The 19908-nt window shown below is 41.7% G+C and overlaps 1 protein-coding gene across 3 annotated transcripts; it reads left to right on the forward strand.

The window, feature by feature from the left end:
* Positions 1–668: 668 nt before the first annotated feature.
* LRRC72 (leucine rich repeat containing 72) lies at positions 669–19415 on the forward strand. 3 transcript variants are annotated; one of them, XM_083705398.1, is made up of 9 exons: positions 671–840; positions 2508–2581; positions 5744–5813; positions 8496–8577; positions 9961–10074; positions 14891–14980; positions 16507–16590; positions 17622–17649; positions 19135–19415. In XM_083705398.1, the coding sequence occupies exons 1-9, from the start codon at positions 760–762 to the stop codon at positions 19298–19300; spliced, it is 789 nt and encodes a 262-aa protein (XP_083561524.1). In that variant the 5' UTR covers positions 671–759; the 3' UTR covers positions 19301–19415. The 3 variants fall into 3 exon arrangements, with proteins under 3 accessions (XP_083561525.1, XP_083561524.1, XP_083561523.1); XM_083705397.1 differs by having other exon boundaries at positions 674–840; positions 16432–16590; XM_083705399.1 differs by lacking the exon at positions 16507–16590 and having other exon boundaries at positions 669–840.
* The last annotated feature ends 493 nt before the right edge of the window (positions 19416–19908 follow it).

The raw sequence follows: 19908 nt of genomic DNA on the forward strand, positions 1-19908 counted from the left end.
CACCCTGAAGGAAAGACAGTCAGAGTTTTGATATTCCAGCCACAAAACAACACCACCCTTCCCTCCCTCAGCCCATCGCAAGCACTCCATGATTGCTGTTCCCCTTTCCCTGCCTCTCAGTGGCTGGCTTTGCTGTTGATAGTTGACTGGGAAGCGCAGTTCCAAAATGGCAGCTGTTTAAGCTGCAACAAGAGCCTGGAGTGGGAGCAGGTGAGTGCCTTCAAGCACTTGTCTGTCCCCGTGCAGAGAAGCTTTGTGTTCATATGGTGTGTGGAAAGGAATGCCACCAATAGACCACTTGAAAAGATAACCCCAGTTACAAATGCACCCTTTTTCTAATTCTGCATGTATCTCCTTTCCTTCATCCACTACAGACCACGATGTCCATGGGCAAGGCTTTGTGAGTTCACCATAAATGCCAGGCTGCTCCTCATCTTCACCAGTCTGGGGTAGCCAGGTGGAGAGGCTGTCCCCGAGTGAGCAACTATAAGGCCAGCTGACAGGTGTGGTCGCAAGGTGGAGAGCACATCCGCCTGCTGGCCTGATGCAAACATGCCAGAGGAAAGTGAAAGGAAAAGAGGTGGAAGCGAGTTTCAGGTGTGACAGTTTGAATGAGGCCAGTGTGGAAGGCTGTTGCCATGTCTTTAAGGAAGGTTGAGTTAGAATGTCAGTTAGACGCAGTCAAGCTGGATTCTGCTTCTCCTCCTTTGTGAATGAAGCATCCAGGGGAAGGTTGGTTGGTTGGCGAAGGGGGAGATTATGCACCCTGCGTCAAGCCTGAGAGAGAGGTCTTTGAGAAAGCCTGGGGAGCCACGGTGCAGCAGTGCAGAGGCTGCTGAGGTAGGCGGATGGATGGTCCAACTGAGGGTAAAGCAGCTTCTTCCTGCATCTTGAGCCAGTGTGATGGAGTGGTTAAGAACAGTAGACTTGTAATCTGGTGAACCAGGTTCGCGTCTCCGCTCCTCCACATGCAGCTGCTGGGTGACCTTGGGCTAGTCACGCTTCTCTGAAGTTTCTCAGCCTCACTCACCTCACAGAGTGTTGTGATGGAGGAAGGGAAAGGAGAATGTTGGCCGCTTTGAGACTCCTTCGGGTAGTAGAACTCCTATTAGAATAAACAAGTTCCATTATAAATACTGAAATACCAAAGAATATGGATAACAATGTGTAACAGAAAAATAAGTAGAAAGTTGATTTAATAGTGTGTGAAAGAAAGTAATAGAAATAGAAAGAAATTGGCAATTGAGTAGATTGGAAGTCTAACACAGGGTGGGCATGAGGGGTGAGGGACAGTGGTGGGAAAAGGAAGTATGTGAGGGATTGTGTGTGGGTATGTATGAATATTTTTAAGGAATGTATGAAATGGTATGTTTGTTTGTATATCCATAATATGTATGTATAAATGTATTAATGTTGAATTATTTCAAAAAATCTTTTAAAATTAAAAAAAGAGAATCTTTAGGGTAGTGACAAAGCAGGATAGCAAATCTATCCTCCTCCTCCGCCTCCTCGTCCGCCGCTGCTTCTTCTGCTTCTTCTTCTTTTTCCTCTTCTTCTTCTTCTTCTTCTTCTTCTTCTTCTTCTTCTTCTTGAATTTCATGACATGGCAGGGGTGAGGAAGAGACCAGCAGTGCCTCCTGTGTTGTAGAAGGGGCGGGGGGCTTCTGAAAAGGCTGCAATTGAGGCCTCTGAGGAACATGCCACAGCCATCACTGCCCCTGTGGCAGCAGCAGGCAATGCCTTCCTTAGAGGCCAGATCTGCTATACCTGTGAATCCTGCCGCCCAAGGCAGCCACCGCACCTTGCCTCATGGGTGGGCCAGCACTGCAGATTACATCTGTGTCTTAAACGTCTCTGTTGCTTGGTTTTGTTTTGTTTTGATTTAAGATTGGTAGTCTGAATTGCCTGCCAGCTGTAGTTCAGCACATCAAGGAATCCTAAAGCTGGTTTAAACAGTATCATGCTTGCATCAGTCTGGTCTGATAAGAAACTTTGGCAGAAAACGTCCAGCCAATTAAGAATGATATCATATGAACTGGCCCTAAACTCATGTTCAGCCATGAGTTTATTAACTCCCGTAGAACAAGGCTCCCCACCCCCATACTCTTATAGCTATGCTTTGAATATATGATTTGTAGGAGTGAATCTTTTTTCCCCTTCCAAATTCCCATGACTCTAGACTGACTAATCACGAAAAACAAAGAATTAATAGCTGAGAGCTATATAGCAATCCTCATATCTATGTTTCTTCCTCTATCTTCCAGGAGCCAGTGTTGCCCCAAGGCATTCAGTGCTGTCTTCCCCACAAATATGTGGTAAGGCACGTACTGAAGCAAAATGAAGTAAGGAGGATAAAAACTGGAATGTAATAGCTGTAGGTATTTTTTCTTTCTTCTATTCAAGAATAGGCGAGAAAGAGATCCTGTGAATTCAATTTCTCTTTTTATATGTAAGAATATATTTTGTTTAATTATGTGCATTGTTTCTGACACACCATTTGTTTCCAGGCTTTAGGAAAACAGTTGAAAATATGTGGCTATAAGAAAAATAATGAAGTTACCGATTTGTATCTTGGTGAAAAGTAAGTACCGTATATTCTTCTTCTTTTTTTGCTGATTTAAGGCACTGTTCTGTTAGGCTCAGCTGAAAAGAATCAATTTTTAGACTGATTAATCTTTAAGCAATAGAAAACAGAACTTCTTTTTGGTTCTGTGAAAATAAAATAGTTTGTTTCCAGGACCAGTAAGTTGCCATTTCATTCTTAAATCTTTATTTTGTGAGGCCAGCGCTCATCTTAAGAAAGGTAAAGGTAAAGGACCCCTGACCATCTTAAAGAAGGTAAAGCTAAAGTCCAGTCACGAACGACTCTGGGGTTGCGGCACTCATCTCGTTTTACTGGCCAAGGGAGCCGACGTTTGTCTGCAGACAGTTTTTCCAGGTCATGTGGCCAGCATGACTAAGCCGCTTCTGGCGAAGCCAGAGCAGCACATGGAAATGCCGTTTACCTTCCTGCCGGAGTGGTACCTATTTATCTACTTGCATGTTGACGTGCTTTTGAACTGCTAGGTGGGCAGGAGCAGGGACTGAGCAACTGGACCTCAACACCGACTTTCCGATTGGCAAGCCCAAGAGGTTCAGTGGTTTAGACCACAACGCCACCCGCGTCCCATAGGGCTCATCTTAGAAAAGGCTAAATATCAGAATTCCCTTAGTGATGTACAAATTGTGCTAGCAGAATGGTTTGCACAAGAGAAGGTGCAGGAACCAGCATAATGCACAATCATTATTACCTTCCTTACCATAACACAGTAGGGGTTGCTCTAGCAGTCAAAGAATGTTGAATGTAGGCCAGAGTTTGCACATCCAAACCAGCAAACTGATTTGTAGTTTCCCTCCAAATCATAATTGCTCACCATGATTTGCTTCTGCTTAGGCATATGCTAAGCAGGAAGCAGTTCATTGTATCTACCCATACAAGGGGAAGAAAGGACCAAATAACCAGAGCATGGTTGTTTCCACACCTCCCAAACCATAGTTTGCAACTTTACTTCTAAACGGGCAGACTTGTGTTGTGTTGATTGGAGCGGGGCTGCTATAAAAAGCTAATAAATATTTAAGTCTGTGCATTAAAATCCTCCAGTACTGTTAATGAAGCACAGGAAATTCTGCTTCTGAGAAAGCTGTCATCTTGAGGAAATTGATTAGTTTAGTTGTAAATTGGAAAAGAATGCTGGAGGCCCAAAGGGCATGCAAAGACTAGAAAGACCTGCATAAAGAGGCAGGTTAAAAAAATTATTGGAATTAAACTCTCTTTGGAAGAAATGTAATGCCTTTGGGTGCAATCCTCAGATGAGTTTATCCAGATATGTTCTATTTATTTCAGTAGAATGTCTCTAGAGTAAGTGGTTTGAGGGCTGCAGTCTGTTCATCAAAAGGGTAGGCCTGGAGATATGGGGCGGGGGGGGGGGATGAAGCCAATTAAAAATAAGTTTAAACTTTTGGAGAGAGAAATAGGAGATAACTTGCATGTGGATAGAAGTCAATAAGGAAAAGTGATTGTTGTGTGTGCATTGTGCAGAACTCCAGCATTCTATAAATAAAAACATCATGGGATTGAGAATTTTGCCCAGGTATGTCGTTTTGTCAAGAGTCCTTTAAGCCATGGCTAAATTGCCAAGAATCTGTGCCATAACTGAATGCAGTACAATGGTACCTAGGTTGCATACGCTTCAGGTTACATATGCTTCAAGTTACAGACTCTGCTAACCCAGAAATAGTGCTTCAGTTTAAGAACTTTGCTTCAGGATGAGAACAGAAATCGTGCTCCGGCGGCATGTCAGCAGTGGAAGGCCCCATTAGCTAAAGTGGTGCTTCAGGTTAAGAACAGTTTCAGGTTAAGTATGGACCTCCGGAACGAATTAAGTACTTAACCTGAGGTACCACTGTATGCAGAGTATCTGTTCCGGGTTTTCTTTTTCCCTAGAGAGATCAAACCAATCGCACTAGGCTCTTCAAACCTGGCAGCAGACCAAATAGAAGACAAGTGTTCATTCACCACATCATCTAGTTCCTGTTAGGTGGGAAGCCATACATCTCCAGGTATTTCCTCACCCCAAATGGTTCATAGCTCCTCCCCCCATCTTTAATATACATTGATCATGACAAATGGAAAGAACATTGAGAAATGGCTGCAATATATGGATTTTTTTTTTCTTTTTAGATAACCACTTAGGGCCAAATGTGTCATGGAAGATCTGAGGTACATGGAAGATCTCAATTTCTTTTGTTTTCACCAACAGCAGTCATGGGTGGAGGAAGCTGGGCTTTTATGAGTACAGGAAGCTCCCTGCTTCAAAAGAGGCCCCTCTAACTTACTGTGATGGTAATTGTGATGCCAACATATAAGAATAGGACCCTTGCTGCTCGTCTCACACCTGAAGAGTGCTAATGTTAATATATAAATGGACATTTCCCCCATGCACTCAGTTGTTTTGCAGTGTGATCACTCAGACCATTAAGTCTCTAATTAACTACGGTTTTTGTTTCATCCAAAACAAGCAAAACAACCCAGATTATCAGCTTCAGAAGAAGCCAGAAAATTAAACCATGATATTATATCCTGGCTTGTTCCAAAGCTGCTAACCAAGCTGATACATGATCATCTGAAGTCAACCACTGATACTTGCGTTCCTCACCAAATATGAGGTAAAATTGTGGAGACTGAGAACTGTTGGTACTTAACAAAAGTCATTTATTTACTACTTTAGATGCTCAGCAACCACTGGGTATGAATGAATTTCCATATACAGTGGTACCTCAAGTTACAAATGCCTCAGGTTTCAGACACTTCAGGTTACAAACTCTGCTAACCTGGAAGAGTTACCTTGAGTTGAGAACTTTGCTCCAGAATGAGAACGGAAATCATGTGCTGGCAGTGTAGCGGCAGCAATAGGTCCCATTAGCGAAAACACACCTCTAGTTAAGAACAGTTTCAGGTTAAGAACGGACCTCCAGAACAAATTAAGTTCGTAACTAGAGGTACCACAGTATTACTTCATAAACAGTACTGTATATGCTTTTCTGACAAAAGAGGGTTGCTTACTGCCAACAGTATGTGAGCACATTGAATCAAAAAGCAGCTGTCACTGATGCAATTACATAACTGCTTCAGTGCTTATTTCTGATGTATAATAGTATATTAAAGTGGGTATTAACAACTGAAGTTATATAACTTTTGTTTCAGAGGATTAAAAGAAATCCCTGATTTATCACAGTTCCGGATATTAAGCCATTTGTGGCTAAATAATAATAAGGTAATAAATATAAAGTTTACATTATTTTTTACACTTTTGACTTTATTTTTGGCAATAAAAAGTAATGGGGGATTTTGTAGCATTAAAAAAAAAAGCTTAGAATTTGTTGAATTTATAGACTGGGTCCAAAGCTAAAATGCATCCCCATTCATTTCAAGAAAAGAGATTTAAACATATGTCTAACTGCCACAATGGAATCAAATTTTGGCTGTGTGTTTAGTACTAGTACAGTGGTACCTTGGTCCTCAAACTTAATCTGTTCCAGAAGTCCATTCCAAAACCAAAGTGTTCCAAAACCAAGGCATGCTTTCCCATAGAAAGTAATGCAAAGTGGGTGAATCCGTTCCAGACTTTTAAAAACAACCCCTAAAACAGCAATTTAACGTGAATTTTACTATCTAACGAGACCATTGATCCATAAAATGAAAGCAATAAACAATGTACTGCAGTCACACAATCAGTCAGTCAGTAGCTGAACTGGGTTCCACACAGTCATAAAAACAAAACAAAAAGAGCCGCAAAAACAAAAATGCAAAAGAGATAGCAAAAACAGACAGACCTCAGCATAACACTCAAAACGGAAGCGTGGCACTCAAAACGGAAGCATAACGCTCAAAACGGAGCACATTCGGCTTCCGTAAAAAGTTTGCAAACCGGAACACTTACTTCCGGGTTTGCAGTGTTTGAATTCCAAGTTGTTTGAATACCAAGGCATTTCAAAACCAAGGTACCACTGTACAAGTATCACCATATGGTTGGGAGAAAGGGCTCTAAGGGATAGAAAAACTCCCATGTGAAATTGCTGGTCAGTGCAAACAATCCTGAACTCTCGGGACAAATGATCTGACATTTGTCAGATACTTTCAGCAGCTTCCTCTGCTTCTGTATTGCTGAGGCAAGGGAGAATTTGTCCTTGGGTACTTTCCCAGAGCCATTTGTTCCCAACCCCTGGTGAGCCACAAACACCATCCTTTCCGGTTCAGAGCTTTTTGGTGCCCCCGTTTGAGACTGCACATTGAGTGCATTTAGGCAGCCTCTATAATGAGGCCGGTGCACTCCCTGGACTCTCAGGGCAGAATATATTCAAGTTTAAATGCAGAAACATTTATCGAGTCATGAATTACATGTTATAACAATTAACCAAGAAGAATAAATAGGCAGATGGAAGGCTTTTTGAAAGTCACACAATAGCTTCTGTCACTGGCTGCTCATGTATGACTGTAAATACATACATACATTTCTAAGGCTAGGAAAAGATACTGTAAAATTCCATATAATTTGGGAGAACATACAGGTTTATTGCCTTGGGCTAAGAGTAATCGCATGCCATATAATGTCAACCATGTTGAAAGGCTGCCGTTATTACAATGTTTTGCATCTTTCAGTATGCTAGCAAGCAGACAGCTTCTTTGTACAGCTCAGGCCTTTACAATGTAGGGCCACCTCTATGCTTGCTTGCTTGTGCACCCCCTGGGTTGATTCCAAATACCTGTTGCTTGTTTCCCATACCTGTGGAAAGTTGAAAGGCTGAGAGAGTGGAAGTCTTGTGAGCTGTTGCTGGTGGAGGAATAGACATAAAGTATCAGGGAGTGCGGAAGGGGAGGGGAAAGATAACCTAAACATGAAATATAGGATGCAGAAAGGCTTGTGAGGTGGAGAAAGAGTGTAAGAGAGGAATATTATATATATATTTAAAGCAAAAGAATGAGACTGTTGGATGGGAGAAAGGTAAGAACACCACATTTATTGAATACAGAAAGTCTATGAGGGCTCTCACTCACACACGCAAACATTTTATTACATCTATCCACTTCCACAATGCAGTTCAAGGTGGTTTACAGGCCACTGAGCATGGCTAAGTTCAGCAAGCTTGCTGCATCTTGTCCCTTCAGCCCATGTGCTGGGACCAGCTTATCACTTCCACCGTTTGTGAGAACTGAGCCATTGTTAAAGGTGCCCCAGACTTCTTTGGGAGGAATGGCATGATATAAATTTAGTAAATAAAATGTGCATTCTACCTGATCCTTCTTTAACGCTCTAACACTCTGTATTTTCTGAGAATCTGTATTCTACTATTACTTTGTTTTCATAACTGTTTTGATTTTTATATTGTATAAATTATACATTGTATAAATATTAGGTTATGTATTGACATTTGTATTCTGTGATGTAAACTACCCTGTAGTCTTTTGATGAAGGTCAGAATATAAATGTTATTAATACTAATATTAATACTTATAATATGTAGCAGATTAAGTATTAGCAGACTATATATCCTTTGCTGAAGCTCTCCTTTTCCAGCTATATGTGGTTTGTGCCACTTCAGGGCAAAGGATGAAGAGGGTAAAATGGCTGAGGTTTCAGCACACTGGGTGGCATTCAGTGAAGTTTTACTAAGAGCAGACCTACTGAAATTAGTGGACCTAACTTAGTTACGTTCACTAATTTCAACAGTATGGCAATCATATGACATGCAAAAACACGTTATAGGGAGATGCTTAATATAGAGGAAAAGAACATTTCTACTGTGCATTTTGAGGCCTGTTATATTTTTAATCCGTTATATGGGAAATTTCACAGGCGTATTTAAACCCACAAAGATAGCATATAATATATGCTATATGGTATAGTTCTTCACCAATAAAATCACATGAACCTATTGTTCTAATTCTCATAATTCAGATTCAGAATCTAACTATGTTGAAGCATAACTGCTGCTTGACAGAACTGTACCTCAACAATAACGAAATCCGAGATATATCAGGTATGGCATTAACATAATCTCTTGTGAACCGGGAGTGATTCCTGTGAGCATATATGTGTTAAATTTGGTTGAAATAGACTGCAAGAAGTCCTGGAAATAAGACAAGTGGTGCTTCACGAAAATAGAATGGGGGAATGTTCTTTGGCCCCATGGAGCCTTCAGTGTGGGTTTTCTCAGGGCTCGATTTTATCCCTCATGCTGCTTAATCACAGAGTGTGGTCATCCAGAGTTTTGGAGTATGTTGTCGGCAATATGCTGATGACACACAGCTCTGCTTCTCCTTTACACCTGCAGGTGAGGCAGTGGATGTGCTAAATGGTTGTCTTGCCTCAGTAAAGAATTAGATGATAGTCAATAAACTGATGGTTGGATAGTGTTTTCGAGGTTACCAGCATGAGTTTGACCAAACTGCGGAAGGCAGTGGAGGACAGAGGTGCCTGGTGTTCTCTGGTCCATGGGGTCACGAAGAGTCGGACACGACTAAACGACTAAACAACAACAACAACAATAAACTGAAGCTCAGTTCAGATAAACTGAGGTCCTATTAGTTGGTGGCTCCCTAGCTCTGATGGCTGGGAGGTTGATGGGGTTACACACCCACTGAAGGAGCGTGTACAGAGCCTGGGCATTTTTCTGGTGTGGAGTGCCTTCCATCAGATTCAATTGGTGGCCCGGTTCCGCCTTTATCTGGACAGTGATAGCTGAACTTCTGTTGTTTATGCTCTAATAACCTCTAGGTTAGATTACCTCAATGTGTTATATGTGGGACTGTCTCTGAAGATGGTTCAGAAACTTCAGCTAGTGCAGAATTCAGTGACCAGGTTTCTCACTGAGACAAGATGGTTTGGAAACATAACGCCAATCCTGGCTTGACTGCACTGGCTGCCAGTTAGCTTCCAGGCCGAATTCAAATTATTGGTTTTGACCTATAAAGTCTTAAACAGCTCAGGACCGCAATGCCTCAAGGATTGCCTCTCCCCATATGAATTTACTCTGTATGAATTCACCCCATCTTCATGTGCCTCCTCCATGACAGGTCCAGACAGGCAACATGAGAACGAGTCTTTTCTGTGGTGGCGCCCTGTTGGTGGAGTGCTCTACAGAGGGAGGCTTGTCTTAGATATCTTTAGGCTCCCTTCAAACACTTTCCTCTCTAAGCAGGCTTTCAGCCTTTTAACTACCTGTGACCTTTTAGAAGTGGGTTGGATGTTTTTTAATGTTTAATGTATTTTGGTTCAAATGTATCCATATGGGTTTGTTTGTTGTTCATTTGGTTTTTGGTTGTAAGTCACTGGGCAAGATAAGGAGATGTAACAAACGAAGAAACAAAAGATGAGCACAAGTAAGGCATTATTTTATTGTTAATTGTTGTTGCCATTTTAGGTGCTCTGAAACATATTCATGTGTTGCAAATCCTGATGCTTCACAACAATCACCTGAAAACCCTGGAGAAAACTGTGAAAGAGCTTCAAGGAATGCAACATCTGCAGACCTTAAGTAATCATTTACCTTTCTCTCTCTCTCTCTCTCTCTCTCTCTTTTTCCCCTCCCCATGCAGCACAACATTGACAGGACCCCCTCACACATTTAGTAGAAAACAGATAGTTTTGAGGAGAAGGATTGAATAAGATATATTAGCCTTTCTTTGGAAATGCTTTTTGCTGAGCAAATAAGATTCTCTAATTGAACATACCAGTATCAGTTTTAACTAGTGTCTGCATTTGTTTTATTTTACGTTACTGACAGAGCAAGGGGTAGATGAAAATGCTTGAGACTCTGAAATTTCATATTAAGATAAACAAGACGGTGCTGGCGCCACTAAGCATTGCTGCATTCAAATCGCCTTCAGGGAAGTAGGATTATAAACTGTTAACCTGTTGAAAGTGAAAGTGTAAGCAATCTTTCTCAGGTTTTTTTCTCTCCCTAAAGGAATGTGCTCATAGATCATACCAGGGCTTTCAGAACTTTTAAGAAGCAGGAACTAATTTAATGCCTCGGTAAAGTAATTAATAGAGGTATTTAATATTGTTACAGGCCACCCTAATCTCTGCCACGTGGTAGCAAGGGATTCCAGGGGTCTTGGCACTTAACCAGGCTTGGGGGAAATGATGCTGTAATGTCTTAGAAATACAGTTTATTGACACATGTTTACACCTGAGTTTTATGGAGGGAGAGCTCACAGCAATTATATCCCAAGGGGGGGGGTGCTGCCCTTCAGTCCCACATGGTGTTCTGTCCATTTCCTTCTCCTTCTTCCCAGAAAACCCTGCTCCAAAAACATGTTGCAAAAGGACACTCTCTCTTCCTGTGATGACATCGCGCCCCACGGTGACCCTGGCAACCTCCCGCTCTCATCTCTGCTTTTGTCTTCTGCTAACTAACACATATCTAGGGGGAATGGACAGTATCTGCATGGTCAATTGTTCTTTAATGGCCCAGTCACATTTCTCCTTGTGTTCTTAATGGCAACTTTGGGGGGGAGGGGGGCCTCAAATATTTTATTGGGGGTGTGTGGCAAAGGGACCTTGGCCCCTCAGTGTTGGGCTCCTATGCCAAAGACCTTTCTATTCCAGCTTTCTATTCTCACAGTGGCCAACGTGATGCCTTTGAGAGGCTCACTAGCAGGAGAGGAGCACAACAGCGCCCCCTTCTCATTGTCCTTGGCAAATGGCACCCAGAGGCCTGTGATACTTTTTAAAGCAGGTGTCAGCAACCTTTTTTCAGCAGGGGGCCGGTCCACTGTCCCTAAGACCTTGTGGGGGGCCGGCCTATACTTTGGAAGAAAAGAAATGAACGAATTCCTATGCCCCACAAATAACCCAGAGATGCATTTTAAATAAAAGGACACATTCTACTCATGTAAAAACACGCTGATTCCCGGACCGTCCGCGGGCTGGATTTAGAAGGCGATTGAGCAGGATCCGGCCCCCGGGCCTTAGTTTGCCTACCTATGTTTTAAAGGCAACCAAAATGGCAGCCAACACACTGGTAAAAAAATCAATGGTTCAACAATATGCTGAGTGAAGTATTTCCTCTTGTCTGGTATTATGAGAGGGGGGAAGGTTGTATAATTTCTCCAAATTATGCACGCCTCTACCATGTCTCTTTCTTACTTGCTTTTTTCCTGAATGAAAAAGCCTCCAATGTTGTAAACTTTCCTCAAAGAGGACTTGCCCCATTGATCATTTTGACTGTCCCCCTTTTCCAGCTCTATAACCTCCTTTTTCGAGGTGCAGCGACCAACACTTTAGGCAGCATTTCTGCAGTTACTCCATAGATTTGTATAAAGGCCTTATGATATTCTTGCATACGGAGGTTTTAGGCTCTGTGCACTATTCAAAGTGATGAGATTATTTCTACAGAGATGATTAAATCTCTACTTCATAGCCATAAAAGTAGTGTTCTTTCTACTACTGCCATCTAGTGGTTCTTTGTATGCAATCAATTACCATGATTTATTTTTGAGCGAGGAAAAAAATCACAAAAATAGATGAACGAGATTTTTCAGGATATGGCCAGAAAAAAAGATAGATTATGTTTTTTATCCAGATATTGTCATTATTAAAAGAAGCCACTGATACATTGAAAGTGTCTTCTCAAAGCACAAAGCACTAATATGCCTCACTACTGAGTTGCTTCTCTGTAAGTACTACTGAGTAAGCTTCCCCTCTCTGCCATGAGAAAAAAGTAGCATAATGAGCTGGTTCACAATTAATATTAAAACATGGTTTGGTGCTATGTGTGTGAGTAGAAACAAGCTTCAGCAAAATCTTGTGCTTTCACCCTTCCTCCTTCCCTCTTGTCCTCCCCATGTGGCCAGGAGAAGGACTTTGCTAGCATTTACTTTGTGGGTGATTTTTCTGTGTAATTAAATAATCTTCAACCTGTTTTGAATGGGGTTGCACTTCTTCTAAGGAAGAAAGTTTGCAATTTGAGGATGCTCTGTGATCCAACACAGGTTAGCCTCAGAGGCAGAGAGTGTGTTATTTCTGTTTCATTGGATATACCAATTACGACCCTATCTGAGTAGAGATAAGCTTGCAGCAGTTATCTAAGCTTCGATAATCTCCTGCTTAGATAACTGTTCTGTGTTATATGTGATGCTGCCTTTGAAAATAGCCTGGAAAGTCCAGCTGGCCCAAAATAGAGCTGTGAGATTATTAATGAGTACAGGTGTATATATAAATATACACCTGTATATAACTTTTTAAAAGGTGATAGAACGGATTGCACAAACTATCAAGGCATCTCTTTATTAGCTGCGGACAGGACAGCAAAATTCTTGCAAGCATCTTAGCAAACTGTCTCCTAACAATATCAGAGGCTACCCTTTCTGAATCTGAAAATGGTTTTCGACCTTCCAGGGGGACAGTGGACATGATTTTCATTGCTTGACAGCTTCAAGAAAAATGCAGAGAGCAAAACCAACCCCTGTATATGACCTTTATTGACCTAACTAAGGCCTTGGACAGTGTAAATCATAATGCCCCATGGACTGTCCTTTTGAAAATCGGCTGCCCAGATAAATTTGTGAACATCTTCTGTCTCCTAGATGATAATATGACAGCAACAATTGCAGATAACAATGGTTGTCAAAGTGCACCATTCAGTGTGGGATCGGGTGTTAAACAGGGTTGTGTTATCTCCCCAACTCTATTTATTAGTTTCATCACAATGATCCTACACTTTGTCAAAGGGAAACTCCCCACTGGAGTAGAAATCATATACTGAACAGATGGAAAGCTCTTTAATCTGAGTAGTCTGAAAGCAAAGACCATTGTGTGCTTAGAGAGAGACTGTGGCCATTTCATGTGCATTGAAGTAAATCTATACTCTACAAGAGAAATGTCATGGCCTGCAGTATTCTGCTGGTATTACACACTTATCAGCATTTCTTTTATACTGAGAAAGCCATTGGTGTGCAATGCAGCAATAGATAATCACATAAGATAATTATGTAACGAGTTTAGGATATGGAGGAGACTGCAGATGACTTAAAGGTAAAGGTAAAGGGACCCCTGACCATTAGGTCCAGTCACAGATGACTCTGGGGTTGCAGCGCTCATTTTGCTTTATTGGTCGAGGGACCAAGCGTACAGCCTCTGGGTCATGTGGCCAGCATGACTAAGCCGCTTCTGGTGAACCAGAGGAAATGCCATTTACCTTCCCACTGGAGTGGTACCTATTTATCTACTTGCACTTTGACAGGCTTTTGAACTGCTAGGTTGGCAAGAGCAGGAGCCAAGCAACGGGAGCTCACCTCGTCGCAGGGATTCAAACCGCTGACCTTCTGATCGGCAAGCCCTAGGCTCTGTGGTTTAACCCACAGCGCCACCCACGTCCCACACAGATGATTTACCTGCAATGAATTCTGAAGCATTTCAGCCGCAAGACCAATGATTTTGATAAAATCCCAGACACCTAATTCCTGCTAGCCACTTTTTCTAATGGAATGATAACCAGCAATCTGCATAAAAAGATGTGAATTGCCCCTTTGGCCAGGATACTGGTTATTTGTGTAATCTGCTCTTTGTGCAACTCTGTAAATACAGAGGATTTGGATTGGGTCATCCACAATCCTTTTTTTACATGTTGAAGACAAAGAATTCTGGAACCAACTCATGCTGGTTCCCATTGTACACTCACTGTAAAAAGAAAGGTTCCTATTTCCCCACCAAAGAACAACAGTCAACTATGATGTGCCAGCGAATCACATTGGGTTTTTTATATATATAAATAGGAACTAAATTAAATGTGTTGTGCTGATCTAGACAGACAAAACGGAATGGTGCCTTAGTCAAAGCTCAGCTGTCACACACAAAAAGGAAGATTAAAATTAGAGCAGTTTGATTTTTATGAATGCTTTTGCGTTCACTGAAGTCTGATGAGGATTCTTGTGAGTGGCCAGACCAGTCACAACACCTCTCAGTCAGGAATGGAGAAATTGAAAGTCTTTTACAGTTATCATCTCTGTCTTCAAGATATGTTTGGGATTTCCTGGGGCTTATCTGGGAGGGCGAGATGCATTGGTGCAATACATGATGGGAAACTTGATCCGAGTATCAGAATCTTTCTGGTTAATCATAAAGAACAAACAAGAACTTCAAAGACTCATAACAAGTGGCAAAAAAGGCATTTGTTACAGATCTTTTTTCATGCACCTCACAATGGGCCACAACGTTCAGGAAGGAGGTGCTTTGTGAATACAAACTGGTTGATTATGTCTGTATAGTATCTACTGAAATATGGAGGAGGTTGCCAAGTCTTTGCTCAGTTATTTTGACCATTGTTCTCTTTGTTTCAACTCCTGCAGATCTGTTTAATAACCCCATGTCTCATGATCGCAGATACCATCTGTACGTAATATACCACATTCCTTCAGTAACATTGTTTGACAGAAAAGGTAGAAACTGTTTCTCCCCCACTTTCTTTTCTTAAAAGACATGAAGGATAATCACTTAATGCTTTTATATCTGAACAAGAAGCAATATATTTGTGGCTGCCCTTACTCAGCAGTCATCAATTTTGTAAGATTACATACAATACTTGTTAGTATTGGGTGGATACACTGCAGGGCATCGTTCATCTTTAATAGAATTATCTGGCCCTACTTTTAAGAAACCTTCATGGAAATGGACCTTGAGCTTGTTTGGAGGTTCTAGCAGGGGAGCGCAGTTATCGTATACCCTTGACTGAAGAACGGTACACTCCTTCTATCTGGGATGGTCGTCCTCTTCCACCGAGCGCGCAGCTTCGGGAGGGATGCACATGGAGCGGTGAGGGAGGAAGGGGACACCCGCCTAGCCAGCCAGATCAGCCGAATCAACCCTGGCGATCAATGGGGTGACAGATGTCGCAGCCAGATCGCCCTCACATGAACGTGCATCTATAGCCTGGTTAAGTGAAATTGTAACAACTTAATTCAGTTTCCAGGGGTGTTGTCTTTGTTCGTCTATTACCACGCAAGCAACAACATTTTATTGCTCCTTAAAGACACATAGATTTATCATGATTATTATTTGCTCTCCCATCAGATGTCAAGGAGATGTGTAACTATACAAACTTTAGAAGACACCTGAAGATAGCCCTGTATTGGGAAGATTTTTAATGTTTAATGTTTTATTTTGTTTTTATATATTTGGAAGCCACCCAGGGTGGCAGGGCAACCCAGTCAGATGAGTAGGGTACAATTATTATTGCATGTATCTGTTGCATGAAGGATTTATTATCCTCTGTTGATGGATGCAGTTGTGTGTGAATGTAAACAGTGAGGTCAGAAGGCAACAAAATGCAAAAAGTACAAACCAAGCATCACAGAAGTACTTAAATGTTTGTAAAGTAGGCATAGTGGCCATTCACAAAGCAGTGCTGAAAACACAAGCAGCCGGCATTGCTAAATTAATTTGCAAAGTTAATTCATTAATTTCATGGAACAAGCCCTATGTAATGCTTACTAAAATTGGCCTATTGAAGGTGGACTATGGAGCCTATTGAACACCTTTCACACACTAGCAGTAGGAAGTCCTCTCAATTCCCATAACCAAATCAATTGTAAGCGACATAGGGCAGTTTCAAAAGCAGTTTGGAATATATCAGGGGAGACTGTAGCTCGGGGGGGGGGGTGTCAAAAAGCCCCACAGGGAGCAGAGGTAACACATGGGTGCACCTAAAAGAGCTCTCTTGACTGTGACCAGAAGCCTGCCTCTCTAGAAACATTAAGCTACTACTGTCTGTAAAACACACAAGTTGCAACATCCCTTAGTGCTAGGCTGTCACCCACCTAAAGAATAAAGAAATATTGTATGTCAGCAGCTGGTTGAGCTCCAGATAATGCCATCTATTCCTATGTTACAGAAGTAACTTCAAAAGAAAGAGTATCAGCTGTTCATATATATGACCATGAACGGTCCCTCGTGCTTCATTCTATAGGATTTGGGAAGAAAATTGATGAACCGTTTTTGCCCAAGCAATCATTTTGCCTAACACCAACCAAAGTGATAAGATTGCCTCCAGGTATTTAACAGTGATTCAGAAAATAATAAGAATAATTATAATAATAATGCAGATGAACAACCATTGCCTCCTTACATTAAATGACTTTCATAATTATATAATTGCCTTGCTTTTTAGCAGTCTACTTGGGATTCTTTGATGGCTTGCTGTGATTTACACTCATTGTCGTTCTAGGCTTCTCAGTAAAAGCTGTTATCTTTTAGAAGAAAAAAATCATCGTTAAATTACTCAGGGTATTTACTGTATAATTCAGCTATTCTTCCCTTTTCCGGATATCTAATATCGGTCTTTAAGATTTTAAAGCTTGAAAATAAAAAGGGCTTGGCATGTGCTGCATACATATAGCTGCTTTCCTTCTCATTTATAGGGCAGCTTTTTCACCTGGTGGGTCAGATACTCCCCCCACCCACCCCTTTGGCAGTCAATGTTTGGCACATTAGGAGCAAATGAGCAAGCAGAATTGAACTCTACATATAACAGCTGGAGGGCAGGTTCAATCCTGCTTCCTGCAGAGATTAGGTGGGTGAGCAACCTCTCCTGCACATCCCAAACCAAGCAGAACTGAACTCCCTAAGCACCAGCTTGATGGACATGTGTTGTCAGGTGTCAAGCAGGGAGGCGAAACTTGGCCCACAAGTCATAGATTTCCAGTTTTATGGCGAGTCTTTTCAGTTGTATTCCAGTGACTACTGCCACAGCCATTGAAGATTCCTAATCGGTGCACAAAAATCTTTAGAAACCTCTACCTGCTGCTGCCTTTTTCTTAGTTATGTGTAGTTGAAGCAGGTGAAAAATGGGGAACAAATATGATTTTGTCCACAGGGAGAAATCAATCACAAGTTAACTGTATATAAGGCTAAGCAAGTAACTAGAAAGAACTATCTTACTTAGTGAACCATTTAAGCCAAATTGCTAACTTACAAAACTTGCCATTTGAATCTAATGGAATTTAGAATTGACTGAAACTGTTCAGTATTTTGCATGTCAAGTGCTATGCAGACTTGAATAACATTTTCCTACCTTTGTTTTAGGTTGCGAGTTTGGAAATCACCTGGTTAAGTAAGCAATATCTGCCTTTCCTTTATTTCCAATCCATTAATATTTAGATACGAAGCTTCCACTCTAACAACAACTTAAAAACAAAATATTTATTTTGCCCTAATACATCATGCACACTTCATCAGATGCATGAAGTGATATCCCCGGCTGGCAGATACAGGTTAGCCAGCCACTCCATTCACATTGCCCCCATGTGCGTAGTAACCAGCTACTGTGCATGGAGAAGGTGAACATAATCTGCTAATGAAAAAGGGGATCATGGTCAGTACTAAAAACACCCCTTTCCCAACAGGCCTTGTAGAATAAGCACATCTCAAATGTTTTGTTGTTGTTTTTTACATTCTCTGGTCAATATGCAGCACTCTCCAAGAAAACGCTGTTTATTTCTCTCTCTAGATCAGAAGCGGACAAATGGTTCCTTGCAGCCCGCTTTCTAATTTTATGCAAATTGTGGCATCCCCTCTTGCTGATCAGCAGGGGAAAGGGGGCATTGCTGTAGTCTCATCTCCTTCCCCTCCCCACTTCTTGTCATCGGCTAAGCAGAAGTTGGGGGGCTGTAGATACACATTTACTCCTCATTCACAATGGGGCTCCACACAAGATTTCTTCCATCCATAAACATTTCTATGTGTGTGAAGAAGCAGATGTGGGTTGTTATCTCCCCCACCCCCGTAAAACCCCACATCCATTCATTTTGAGAGTACCTGTCCTTGAGGAATGGATTCTCACACCTACCTCAGCTCCACCTGTAAGCCATTCCTCCACCCACACAGAGGAGCAGTAGGGAAACAGCTGAGTTGTGTGGAAAGTGTGGGGCACAGCAGCAGAGTCTTGTTGCTCAGCTGGGAAGTGGGGGTGGGCTGCAGATAAATATTTGTAGCGAAACCACCCCCATTCTGTTTCCCCTGACTTTGCTTTACTTCTTGACTAAAAGGTACAAAATTTTTGTACTGTATTTTTCGATCCATAAGATGCACTTTCCCCCTCCTAAAAAGTAAGGGGAAATGTGTCTGCGTCTTATGGAACGAATGCAGGCGGGAGGCTCTGCTCAGCGCTCCCTTTAAAGAGCTGCGTGGAGTGTGTGTATGGCTCTTGGGGGCTTTTCCCCGAGGAAGGAGAAGGGCAGCCCATCAGTCCCTTCTCCCTCCTCAGGGAAAAGCCTGCATGCACCACACAGACACGCTCCACGCGGCTCATGAAAGGGAGCCTGGGATTCATACAGGCTCTGCTCAGCACTCCCTTTAAAGAATTTTTTTTCTTGCATTCCCCCTCTAAAAACTAGGTGTGTCTTATGGTCAGGGGCATCTTATGGAGTGAAAAATACGGTAAACTATAAAAAATATTTACTATGCATTGGGTGCCATATTAGTATCAAATCCATTCACGTTTAAACTTTAGTTTTCTTATTGCAAAAAATAAAATAAAATTATGGTCATTTACTTTCTCTCCCCCCCCCCCCCCGCTTTTTGTTTGATTCTTTGGAAGGATTCCGTATGAAAACCCAGAACATGCTGTACTTGTGAGGGCCATGAGGCGATCTGTCATGGAGTTCGCCACTGTTGACTGGGAGAAGATGCCCACCTGCGAAGAGAAACGCCTTGGCAGCAATCCAGAAAAAAGGCCAGAGAGACTGACAATTAAGTTTCGATAAATGTGACTTTTCTCTGACAGTTGTCTCTTTTAAAAAAAAAAAAACATTTCTTTTGCTGCTCTTGGTATTGTTGCGCTTTAAACATCAATTAAAATCATTTCAAGCAGGAAAATAATCCAGTTACGTTACCATTTTAGCATAGTATGAAGGGGTGATATTTAAAATGATAAAAATAATTGGTTAGTTAAACCAGCCTATGGTTTGAACTTGGGTTATTGAGCAGTTGACCATGGTCTGCTGTAAGCCAGATTCCTGATCTGCATATAGGTTTAGGTTGAGATGCTTTCAAATGAAAAATAAACTTGGCAGCGTGTCCTTTTTAAAAAAATGCCTACTTGCCAAGTTTGGAGAGGCTTTAATTTCCTAAGGTCGCAATCTCTGGGGGTTGTAAAGCTAAGGAACAGAGTAGCTGTTTAGCGAGCTTGATTATGACTCAGGGGGCAGTAAGCGAGCTGACCCCTGTTCTGTTGGTGATTAACATCTGCATATAGGAGAATAAAAGCCTTTCTGCCATTTTTACCAAGTATATAGTTAACAGACCGGAAGAGATGTCTCTTAATGCCTTTTGGGGGAGACTTTCTTTGTCCTTTCCCTGTAAATTCAGAGGA

The sequence above is a fragment of the Podarcis gaigeae genome, assembly GCF_964106915.1.
Source record: "Podarcis gaigeae genome assembly, chromosome: 12".
In the NCBI taxonomy this organism is placed as follows: domain Eukaryota; kingdom Metazoa; phylum Chordata; class Lepidosauria; order Squamata; family Lacertidae; genus Podarcis; species Podarcis gaigeae.

Excerpts from the sequence above, each read along its gene's own strand:
- LRRC72 (XM_083705397.1), top strand. The coding sequence starts at position 760 with ATGCACCCTGCGTCAAGCCTGAGAGAGAGGTCTTTGAGAAAGCCTGGG. Across the intron at positions 14,981-16,431 it reads AACATTGTTTGACAGAAAAG|AAGTAACTTCAAAAGAAAGA; the intron begins GTAGAAACTGTT and ends CCTATGTTACAG. Across the intron at positions 17,650-19,134 it reads TTTGGAAATCACCTGGTTAA|GATTCCGTATGAAAACCCAG; the intron begins GTAAGCAATATC and ends ATTCTTTGGAAG.